Source organism: Myotis myotis, unplaced genomic scaffold (assembly GCF_014108235.1).
Source record: "Myotis myotis isolate mMyoMyo1 unplaced genomic scaffold, mMyoMyo1.p scaffold_m19_p_10, whole genome shotgun sequence".
NCBI lineage: Eukaryota > Metazoa > Chordata > Mammalia > Chiroptera > Vespertilionidae > Myotis > Myotis myotis.
Window position 1 is genome coordinate 27,411,333 of NW_023416314.1, and position 12,583 is coordinate 27,423,915.

A 12,583-nucleotide genomic window follows, 5' to 3' on the forward strand; every position below is an offset into this window, starting at 1 on the left:
GGCTTACAGTTGTGAGTATGTGAAACAGAGTTTATTTTTGTATTATTAATTACTAGAGCCCTGGTGCACAAAATTCATGCACGGATGAAGGGGGTCCCTCAGCCCAGCCTCCACCCTCTCCAATCTGGGACCCCTCGGACATCCCTCTCGCAATCTGGGACCGCTGGCTCCTAATCGCTCACCAGCCTGCCTGCTTGATTGCCCCTAACCACTCTGCCTGGTGGCCTGATCACCCCTAACTGCCCTCCCCTGCCAGCCTGATTGCCCCTAACTGCAATCCCCTGCCAGCCTGATCATCCCTAACTGCCCTCCCCTGCTGGCCTGATCACTCCTAACTGCCCTCCCCTGCCAGTCTGATTGCCCCTAACTGCAATCCCCTGTCAGCCTGATCTCCCCTAACTGCTCCTTTCCAGCCTGATTGCCCCTAACCGCATCTGCCTCAGCCCTCGCCATTGTGGCTTTGTCTGGAAGGAGGACTGGACAACCGGAAGATGTCCGGTCTATCCGGTCTAATTAGCATATTACCCTTATATTAGTATAGATTGTATTATTTTCTATATGAACAACTGTAAACCTACTTTTCCCCCACCCTGTATTTTTTAAATTTAACTTAAAAAACAGATCACTATAATCTATCCATCCTTCCTTTCTATAATGCTATTATTTATGGATATCTAAGAAACCAATTGTTACTTTTTGTCATCTTATTCTTTTGCACATATTACCTTAATTCAGTACACTGTATCTAGATTTACCTTCTTGTTGAATAGAGGTAAGATGTGCCTATGAGGGATGATAGCCAGTTGTAAGATGAAACGAGAACCATTGTTCATGGGGGAACTAAAGAAATTGCATAAAGAGCTTGGGTGGTTCTGAATTGGGGACAGATTTTTTTCAGAGTAGATCTTAAGAAGGAGCAAGTAAGGCATAGAAAGTAAATGAGTTGGATCAGAGATCTTGTCTTATTCAATTCCTTCCTCTCCTTGCTGGGGTTCCCTCTCCCAAAAAATAATCAATATTAAAAATTGTTGCTTCATTCTGTAAAGAGTACTTGTATCACCAGTTCCATTCTATTGAGCAAGTCCTTCCTGAGCATAAACTAAGAGCCTCTCAGCGTGTGTGTGCTATGGAGACGTAAGGAGACAGTGACTGAGTAATGCATTGTGGGCTCAAGGAATCTGCAGTGTAACTGGAGACACAGGCTGCAGAGGCGTACAGCACATCAGAAGCGGTGCAGGGCAGGGCAGGGCGAGCAGGTGATCCATGGCAGAGCTGTGTGCATACAGAGGAGGAAAGAGTTGAGTATGGGGCCAAGTAGTCAGGACAGGCTGCCAGAATGTAGGGTTTGGTAGAACCTCGAAGAAGAGGTAGAATTTAGGTAGAGAATAAGGGAAGGGTATGTTCCAATGGGAGTAGGGGTGCTATGGAATGAGTGGGCATGAAATCAGGAAGCAGAACTTAACAGAGCCTAGCAAGGCATAGTTTTGGGCAGTATCCTGATTTTAGTTTGAGGAGTATCCTTGACCTTGTAGATCAAGGTGTGTAACCTTGAAAATTCCATAGGAGTCCAGAGGGTAAAATAAAGGAACTATTTCTCTACTTGGCAAATGCTTACTTGTTTTCTTTTCAAAAGCTTCTGTTCTCAATACTAGACCCACCCAAGCTACTGCTCTCTATTTTCCTAGGAAGCGCGAGCAAAGCTTCCCCCAAATCCTGGCTCCCATTTTGTTCCTCCACAAAATTCCACGTATGGCTGGATGATGTACTAGAACAAGGCTAAGTGTGTTAAGGAGTGTTTTGATGCAAAGAAACAAACATGGGATTCTAGGTAACCCTTTATAAGAGCCTTACGATAATAAAAATGAATCCGTATACATAATATACATTTCATTGAATATGAAATACTTTTTGTTAGACTTATTTTTCTAAAGTTGATATACATACACAAATTTAAGGCAGTGTTTTTATGGTACATTACAAGGCAAAAGGAATAGCATCTCAGCAAATTTTTTTTCTTTATAATTGGGTGTTGTTACTAATCAGATCAAATGAACTAATACCTAAAGAGTAGTCATATGATGTAGACCCTGCATTTCTGAATGTTCTAAGTTTTCAAGATGTTGCAGTATCTGTTTTATTAGAGGTCTCCCAATTTATAACTGTCGGGAAAGAATTGCTTTAAATCTCGTGTGGGTCATATATGTTAGCAGCCCAGCCTTTGATTTTTTGGCATCGGCTGGAGGCAGGAGTGCATCCCTGAAAGTGTTTAATTAGGGAAATGATAGGGTGAAAACAGGGCTTTGAAAGAAGCAGAGATGTACAGAAGTTAAAGTACAAGTTAAATTTCATCTCTGACCACTCCTGGAACTTCAGCCTGGAATATACAACTGCCTACTCAACATACCTGCCAACAGACATCTCATCTTAACATGTCAGAATCTCAAAGGACTTCCGCAAAACCTTTATCCACAGGTCAGCAAATGACAATTCCATACTTTCAATAATTTAGGCCAAGAGTCTGGGAATCATGCTTGAATCCTATTACAATCTGCATCCCATTTGTCATCTCTATTTCCAAATATATCTAGAAACAACCCATCTTTACCACCTTCACCACTACCACTTTGGTCTGGAGTATTATCTCTTTCCTGGATTATCATCTCCCCACTTCCAGCCTTGACCCCAGCAAATCATTCCTCAGTGCAGCGCTCGCCAACTGGTGGTCCATGAGGTCTGAAAGGTCGGCGACCGCTGCCTCAGTGCAGCAGCATCCTTTACCATGTTCTTCTATTAGTTCATGTTTCTCATGTGCTCACAATCCTTCAGTGCCTTCCTCTCTCATCCAGAATAAAAGGCTGCATCTGCACAACATCCCTAACTGTCTGCAATCTGGTCCCTGTAATCTGCCTCATGGCACACCCAGCCGGCAGTCTCCTTCCTGTTGTCCAAACACTTGCCAGAACATTTGTGTCTCTGCATCTTTGTCTTGCTGTTCCCTCTGTCTAAAACCCTCTTCCCCTAAAGATCCTTATGGCTGGCTCCTTTACCTCTTTTTGGTTTTTACTCAGATGATACTTCTCAGCGAGTCATCACTATCCATGCAGCTTAACATTGCCCTCCCACCCACGTACCCATTTCTCCTCTCCTGCTTAATTCCTCTCCATAGCACTTTTCACCAGAGAATGGAGTATACATGTATCTTACTTAGTTTTTTGTTTACTCTTATCTTTTCACTAGGATGTGGGCTTCATAAGGGCAAAGATTTTCAATTGTTTTTTTTTTTTCTTAGTTGCTAGAACAGGGCTTGGAAAATAATACGCATTCAAAATCTGTTGCTAAGTGAAGGGATGAGATGAGATAGTCCTAACTGAAGTGATTTTAGTGGGAGTGGAAAGAAAGTGATGAATGCAAGAGACATGACAGAGAATGACTTAGAGACTTGTTAAACCTGCCAGTAATCTACGGGGAGGGGATCAAGAATTACAGGTTATTTCTTCACTCAGCTGGGAGGCTGAATTGAACTCTTCCTGTATACAGAGGCAGTGTTTGTCATGGGGGCTGCAGAAACTTGGTTCTGGCGGTGAGTGATGTTGTAGGGAAAGATCACACAAGGTTCATTTCAGGATATAACCTTAGGTGACTTGGACAAATTGCAATTGATTGACATTTTTCTGTCAATGAATTGGTGGAGCCAAGAAGAGAAGAGAGAAGATGAAAGAGTTTCAGAATCATTGCCAGAGAGTCAGACGGGCTCTTAAAAATGAGAAGACCTTCCTCACCAGGATGTCGGCCGACTCTGATTCCTGTCTGTGGGGTTCCCTGAGCCTTCAAAACCAGTTGAAGCCATTATACATTGTCACCATTTGACAATTCTATCAATTGGGTAGTTTGCCCCCACCCCCCGCCCAGATCCTTATGCAAAATCCATGTTTACTTTTGCTTTTATGTTCCTGCTTTTCATACTATTGCTCCCTAGAAATAAAGACCATCTCTGTGGCACTTTTAGTTTTATTGATTGTGTCATGACCCCAAAAATATATATTCTTTGTAATAGAGTTAATTGATTCCAAGGAATTATTTCTTAAGATGATAGTGATTATGAAAACATGACATTCTGGTCTGAAACTTGTTGCAACAGATATGCACCAACCTGTGTAAGAATAATGTTAGTTTTCTCCATCTATTGATTACTTACGGGAAATTCATGTGGAATGTAGAGTAAGTGCATTCCTATGCAGCACTAATTCATGAATACATGATAAATGTTGTGTGCTAGAGGAAGAAGGAATCTTAATTTCTGTTAATTTGTTTCTTAGTATCTTGAGCTCTTACTATATCCAAAAAGTGAAGAACTAGCCTTGGATTTACAACATTAAAACTGATCAGCCTGCTCTCCAGGTTTTTACGATGTTGGGGACAGAAGCATGAATACAGAGCATGATAAGTGTGAGTGATATCAGACAAAGAAAATGCTGTGGAGGTCTGAGAAAGCGGGCACTGGTTCCAGCAGGCAGGACAGGGAAGGTTTGCAGAAATGTGTGGCATGTCAGGGCACAATTGAACAGTGAGAGGAGAGACGGGATGGAATTTAGGCTTTGGGAACAGAGATGCAAAAAAAACAAACAAACCACACACAAAAACAAGACATCCAGGAGTGATGCAGGATGTGTTTTCGGAAGCACAGTCTTCCAGTGTGGTTTGGCCTTGGAGCACTTTGAAGGAAGTGGCAGGAGAAGAGTTTGGAAAGGCGGTTGGAGCCAAAGATTCCTTCTGTTTAGTGTTAAAAAAAGGTGTCTGTTTTTGAAGCATGAGAGAGAGCCATTGAAGACCTATAAAAGCAGAGCACAATGATGATATTTGTATTTTGAAAGTAGATTCTGGTAGAAATAGAGTTTTAAGACTTCCCCCAGGGAGTACTTAAAAACAGATTTCTGGACCCCACACAAAGTCAGCATAGTAAGATGGAGGGTGGCCCAGGAATGGGTATTCTATAAATACCTCAGATGATTTCCTTTTTGAAAAATATATTGTTTTGAGAGAGAGACAGAGAGAGAGGAGAGAGGGAGAGATAGAAACATTGAGAAACATCATCTATCAGCTGCCTCCTGCATGCTCCCGGTGAGCCAGCAACCCGTGCCTGGGCCCCACTGGGACTCCAATTGTGACCTCTTGGTTCCTAGGTGGATGCTCAACCACTGAACCATACCAGCTAGGTGATCATTTCCCTTTTTTCCCAGCTTTATTGAGATATAATTGACATATAACATTGTGTAAATTTAGGGTCTACAGTGTGATGGTTTGATATACTATATGTTGTGGAATGATTACCACAGTAGAGTTAACACCTCCATTACCTCACATACTTACCATTTTTTGGTATGTGTGATGAAAGCATTTAAGATTTACCCTGTTATCAATTTTCAAGTTTATAATACAGTAGTGTTAACTATAGTCACCATGCTGTACATTAGATCCCCAGAACTTATTCATCTTATAACTGGAAGTTTATACCATTTGACCAACATCTCCCTATTTCTCCACCCTCAGCACCATTCTAGTCTCTGTTTCTATGAGTTTGGCTTTTCAGGTTCACCATATAAGAGATCATACAGCATTTTTCTTTCTCTGTTTGACTTATTTTCCTAGCATAATACTCTCTATTCTGGTGTGTGTGTGTGTGTGTGTGTGTGTGTGTGTGTGTGTGTGTGTACACACTCCACCTTCTTTATCCATTCATCTTTTGATGGGTGTGCAGATATCTCTTCAAGGTAGTGGTTTCAATTCCTTTGGCTATACACCCAGCAGGTGATTTCTTCTGCTGCATGGCAACTGTTTGAGACCTGTTTTTGTCTTTATATTTTCTATTATTTAAAAAATATTTTTATTGATTTCAGAGAGGAAGGGAGAGAGATAGAAACATCAATGATGAGAGAGAATTGTCGATTGGCTGCCTCCTGCATGCCCCACCCTGGGGATTGAGCCTGCAACCCGGTCCTGTGCCCTGACCGGAAATTGAACTCGTCACCTCTTGGTGCGTGGTTGATGCTCAAGTACTGGGCCACACTTGCCGGACAAGGGTGATTTTTTAACTATGGTCTTTTTTTTGTTTGTTTTAACAGTGAATTACCTGTGATAAACTCATCAGGTCTCTACTTTTCCCATATGTAGGCACTCACTAGAAATCACATGGTTCTCATTCTTTTAATAAGAAACAGCAGAGAGGGCTGTCAGCTGACAGGATAGGCAGGATAAAATGTGCGCCAGAAATGCCCTGGTCTGAATGTGACCTCTTGCTGGAACGCCAAAAATACAAACGTCCCAAGCCTGTTGGCCCAGTGACCCCAATAAACAAAGGTCTTTTTTTTCTAGAAACAAACTTTTTTTTTTTTTAATTTTATTTTATTGCTTACAGTCTTACAAAGGGTATTACATATGTGTCCCTTTTTTCCCCCTGCCCTTGACAATCCCCTGGCCTCCCCTACCAAGAAACAAACTTTTTTATTTCTTGTTTCTCATCACACACGCACACACACACTCACAAACTCAAACATAAACACATTTTCTTTTTGGAATTCCTATGAATGTGTTAAACCTATGTGTATTGCTCTTATGCACAGTCTTGAAAATTACCTTTTGCCACATATTTGAAATGTAAACTCTTTCTTTTGGAGGGCGGCCTTCTTCTGGACAAGTAGATTATTGAATAACCCATGACTTTGCCCTTCATCTGAATAGTTCCCTGAAAGGGATCATAAGACATCCTTCCAAAGCCTAGAGGCCTTCCGAGCCCTGAGTGATCACAGAGGGTTTTCTTCCCCCCGAATCCCTGAAAGGTCACGGCCACCCTGAATGGTATCAAAGGAAATCACTCTTTTGCATCAGAAACCAAAAAAGAAAAAAGAAATGTAAAACTAATTTGGGGAAACGGAGAGTTTACCTGTGAGTTGTGTGTCCTATGAAGAGTATTATACCCCTCTCTTTCATTGACTGGATGACTGTGAAAATACCATTAAAACTGCTTCTGTGGTATAACCCCCGTCAGAAATGTTTTAGGGTCATCGTGCTTGGCTCTGACAAATGCTCCGAGCACACAGGCTTCCACACCAGGATGGGAACCATTGGCCTTCATCCGTTTCCACTAAGTGCTTGTGGTTTATGGATCATTTTCCCTTACAGTCCACAGTGCAAGTGCCAATATGAACATAGCAGCCTCCAAGAGAGTGTGGTAACTTGAGTGCAAACTCATCATCACAAAACCTGGAGCTCCAAGTTCAATGTAAAGTGTTCTCAGAGGTGTGCTGACTTGTATGTTTTTAGGTACATGCCAGGTTCAGCATTTTCTTCTAAGATGAGTTGGCTCATTGAATACATACCTACCTTTGTTTTAATTTATTTAACTTTGTAAGACTCTGAAAATAAATTCTCAAGACAGAATAAAAGGCCTTTGTCTGATCATACACTTCTTGGATTTTTTTGTTCTGAAAATATAAACCCAGTTTTCATTAGCTGTCTTTAGCAACTGCTAGTGGACAGAGTGACAAACAGTGGGATTTTGTTCTCTTTTGTTAATCAGCTGAAATACCTGTCAGTTTTTGTTATAAGCCCTGGTCTGCAAGTATGATTTTACTACCCATATCATATTGTCATTCATAATTTTTAACATGCTGGGGAAAGGGAGGGAAAACTTAAGTGGCCAGGTATTCTAAGATACTGTTTTGGATGCTTTACACATGTTAATTCATTTCATCCTATGACAACCTTTTGAGCTGCATATTCTTGTTGCCATTTTGCCAATGAGGAGGGCTAAACTTAGAGTGTTTAATAATCTTGCAAATATTCATTAGAAAATTAAGAATCACAGCAAAACTGATTCTAGCTGATTGGTCTAAAAAAGATCAGTCATTCATCTATTCCTTCCTTCCTTCCTTCCTTCCTTCCTTCCTTCCTTCCTTCCTTCCTTCCTTCCTTCCTTCCTTCCCTCCCTCCCTCCCTCTCTCTCCCTCCCCTCCCTTCCTCTTTCTCCTCTCTCTCTCTCTCTCTCTCTCTCTCTCTCTCTCTCTCTCTCTCTCTCTCTCTCATCAGAGGGCTTTTCTTATCCAATAGTTTGTACACTATTTACAGTAGAGATAATCTAGTTTATGTTGCATTCCTAGCATGTTGTCCAGAGATTGGCATAGACACATATGTACCTGTTATCTGTTCACTTGAGCTGGATGGGATACTCCTGGTACATTAACCTGGAGGAGAGCTAGTACAGACTATTAGTTGAGAACATTCAGTGTTCCTAAATAACTATGGGCTCTGGATTCAAAAAGCTTAGATTTGAATTCCGACTTCAAAAGTTCATTAATTTGTACAATTTCAACAAATTACTTAGCCTCACCAAGTCTCAATTTTCTCACTTTAAAATGGGGGTAATAATTGTACCTTCATGATCATCTATGTAAGTTATGTTTCTGATGGTTAGTAACCATACAATAAATGCTAGCTATTACTATTATCCTTAATCAGAGTTCACTGTGGATACTTTTTAAACATACTACATTATTTATTATATTTATCATTATAATATATCATCCCATTAAAATGTAATCTCCATGATGGCAGGGATTCTCATGTTTTAATCATTGTATCCCATGTATTGAGGACAGTGTTGTCCAGTAGAACATTCCATGGTAACAGAAATGTTCTGCTTTGGAGTTGTGTAATACTGTAGCCACTAGCCACTGTGGTTGTTGAACGTTTAAAATTTACTAGATAGTGTGACGGAGGAACTGGGTTTTAAATTATAATTAGTTTAAATTACTCTAAACTTAAGTAGCCATATGTGGTAGTGGGATACTGTATTAGCACAGTTCTAGAACATTACATGGTTACCAAGCAGTTTCAATAAATACTTGTTAAATTAATGACTCAAAAATAAAAAACAAAGTGCTGAAGTGCCATGATTGTGTATTTAGCTCATTCCTTAAAGAAAAATAATAAAGCTCTTAACTGAGTGATCGGCTCATACCAGAGGCCTTATAAGGTTGCCATATATAGTTTATAATTGCAATAAGGTTTTGATTTCTATTTCTTTTTGGTGATAGGTCAAGAAAGATTTGGAAACATGACAAGGGTCTATTACCGAGAAGCCATGGGTGCATTCATTGTCTTCGATGTCACCAGGCCAGCTACGTTTGAAGCAGTGACCAAGTGGAAAAATGATTTGGACTCCAAGTTAAGTCTCCCTAATGGCAAACCAGTTTCAGTGGTTTTGTTGGCCAACAAATGTGACCAGGGCAAGGATGTGCTCCTGAACAATGGCCTCAAGATGGATCAGTTCTGCAAGGAGCATGGTTTCGTAGGATGGTTTGAAACCTCAGCAAAGGTAACGTGACCTTAAATGATAAACTTATTGTAGGTAAGAGTCACAAAGAAAATGGCATGTAATCATTGTCATCATCATCATCATGATAATAACATGTGTTTGCCTCATGATTTATAGTTCCCAAACTGCTTTAAGCACTTTCTCACCTCAAGGGGTGAGAGGCAGGGCAGGAACTATTATCTGCAATTTAAGATGATTGTGGCTAAGGGAGCAAAACATCTTATACCTCATCCTGTCGATAATAGTTAATAAATGTTTTCGTTTTTTGAGTGCTTATGTGTCAGGCATGTTTTACAAGCATTTTTTCATTAGTTTTCACAGCAACCCTATTAGGTAGGTAGGATTTTAGAATCAATGAAAGAAGTGGGCCACACATTCAGTGTTTCTTCCTTATTCATGTATTAATTAATTTACTCCATCAACATGTAATGTTCTTTTGGATCGGGAATTGTGTTTTGCCCTCGAAATGAAAAGATGGCAGGGACACAGACTGTGGCATTGGGCATACTAGGATAGTGGAGTGAAAGTAGACAGCAAGTATATATGTGAAGGCCATAGTATTGCTTGGCACTGCTCACTCTCCTGGGTGGCCGAGAGGAACAGGAAGTGGGGCAGGGGCAGGGCTGGAAGATGAAGCATTGGCTGTAGGTGATAAGGGTGATGTACCTCTCATAATACCCCACACTACTATCTGATTTGTCAGGTACATGATTCTTGCTCTACTCCCTTTTGGTTTTGTGTGTATTCTTGTCTTTCACTATCAGAGAGAGAGAAAAAAATTTTTTTAAGTAATTTTGAAAGTTAAAAAATGCATAAATGATACAAATAAATATTTTGCTGTATTTTTGGATAATTTTTGTATGCATATATGTGTATTTTACATTATTAGGATTGCATTCCACACTTTTATGTCATGATTTTCCACTGTTATTGATTTGTGGAACAGGTCTTAAATACTTGTGGAGCATCGGCACTGAGCTAGTTGTCAGAGGTTCAGCTGCCCATAAGACAGGCATTGTCTCTGTACAGTTTCTAACTATGGAATTCACACTTAGGCCTCATTGTGAACATTTGTGCACATCACTGGAGAATGGTCTGAAAATATAACTTGATGGGCGTCATTCTAATAGGCTCAGGGGCAGCTTCTGACAGACTTTACGCTGGGCGCTAGGGAAAGATAGATTCCAGGGAGGCCATCCTGGAGGCAGAGTGACTTGGTCATTATTGCATTCCTACAGGAAAATGACAAGCCTTTGAACTAAGCTAATGGCATTAGGGATTGAAAGGAAAACCTGATTTGAAAATATCACTGAAGTGGAAACACCAGCAGGATTAAGCAACTGCTTGGATTGGAAGATGATGGAGAAGAGGGTGTTGGGGACACTTTCTGTCCTGGTTGGGATTAGTTTTGTTGCCACCATTTCATGGAGAATCTCAATTCCTACCTTCTCTCTGTGCCGTCTCTAAGCTGGCCTTACGTTTACAAGTGGTTACTTCTTAGTTCCTTCTTGGAGTCTCGGTGCACTTTTCCCCTTCCCCCCCTTTCTTTCCTGTTAAAACTCCTTGTTCCATCGATTTCTTAAGATGCTTCCTTTTACTTAAGTCACAGCATCTATCATTTTCTACTTACAGGTTGTCACCGAGCCTTTTTGGTTTGCTTGTCTTAAGAATTTATTGTTGTAAAGAGAGACACATAGAGCAAAACTCACAAGTGTGATAAATTGCAGATCTTTAAGAAATATTACATTTTTATAGTCTGATTTTTGGATGTTAGTCGGGCCTTTTAAAAGTTCTCCTGTCTCTTAGCCCCACCCTCCGTTTCCTCTCCTGTCTCCAAACTCCTTTCTTTCAATAGAGTCCCTTTCAGCCCAGAAGTAGGATTTGGAGGACTCTTCTCGGTTGGATACTTTATATCTGAAGGGAAAACTCAATGAATGACTTATATTTATATGGGGGGAGGGGGTTTTCCACCATTTATTCATTCAACAAATATCATTGAGCACTTGTTATGCAGCAGGCACTAGGAACAGAGGTATTTACAAAACAGGCAGAACCCTGACTTCATGTACAGCAGTAGCAATAACCAAATATAAGTAAAATGTTTGGGGTGTTGGGCAGTGAATACGCGCTAGCAGGAAAAAAAAAGAAAAGAAAGGAAGAAGCCAGTGAATTTGTGGGGAGGATTGAAACTGCTTGTGGGACAAAGGCCCTTCTGGATGTCTTTTTGCCCACCCTGACGTGCCTGCTCCACCGTGGCCGTCCTGAACTCTGCTTAGGGGCATGATGGTCATTAATTTAAGGCCCGGCTGACCCTCCACACTGATTTATATAATCCTCTAAATCCCTGCAAATGTAAACTTTGATGAGAAGCTTTCAACAGAGAGAGGGTGGAGGGAGTTTCACAAGCCTAAAGTGCACTCAACTGTTAATACAACCAAGAGGGTACAAGGCCTCACTGTAAAAGGTAAAACCAAGGTTCAACATTCCTGTTCTCCCCAAAGATACAGCTATTGAAATCGCGATTCTGAATAGCTTACTAGTGAAAATGGCTTCCCGGTGCCAGGTTGGTCTTCAAAGTTAACTCCTGGGAGGTCAGGAATAATAAATGCTGCAGGGTTGGCCTGCTGGCATGTCAGACTGTTCAAAAAGTCTCTTCTAAAGCATCTGATAAAGCCCTGCCTGCTTTCTGAGGACGGTATTACTGAGGCTCGGATCACACTGGCAGCCGGAAGCTAAGATGGCAGCCTTTGGAGACGCTGTCAATTCTTTCTTTGATTACATTGGGCATCAGGAACATTCCCCATAGAGACCTTTCTCTTAGAAAGTGAATCTGCTAACAATGAACATCCTCTGGAGATACGTCACAATCAGTCTGGTGATAAACATCTGATTTCCTTTCTTCTGTCTCTGAAACTTCTAATGCACCGAGGGCAGAAGTCCTGTGGGTATCACTGCCAGCGTGGCCGTCTCTGAGCTGGAACTAGCAGGGAGTTAGCGGAGTTTGTCATTGAGACCAGCCCCCATCTTGCCACTGACCAGGCAAACTGACCCTCTTGGTTCTTCGTCTTGGGGAGTAACTTTTTATGAGTTTGCATGCCCCGTGCTGTTGCTGGAACAGTCATCCTTAGCTTCTGGCTAGGAGTTAAGGGAGAAGAAATGAAAATTAAATATATGCTAGCATCTCTGATTTTTTTTTTTAATGTCATCTCTTAG

At 41.0% G+C, this 12,583-nt stretch overlaps 1 protein-coding gene across 3 annotated transcripts in view; it reads left to right on the forward strand.

Moving 5' to 3' along the window:
• RAB38 (RAB38, member RAS oncogene family) overlaps positions 1-12,583 on the forward strand; it is a 51,012-nt gene that overhangs the window by 13,391 nt on the left and 25,038 nt on the right. For 2 of the 3 annotated variants that reach the window (XM_036324733.1, XM_036324732.1), the window contains exon 2: positions 9,090-9,370. In XM_036324733.1, the coding sequence (XP_036180626.1) occupies positions 9,090-9,370 (281 nt within the window). Of the gene's footprint in view, positions 1-2,373; positions 2,473-9,089; positions 9,371-12,583 lie in introns of all 3 variants that reach the window. The other variant, XM_036324734.1, reaches the window with a different exon arrangement.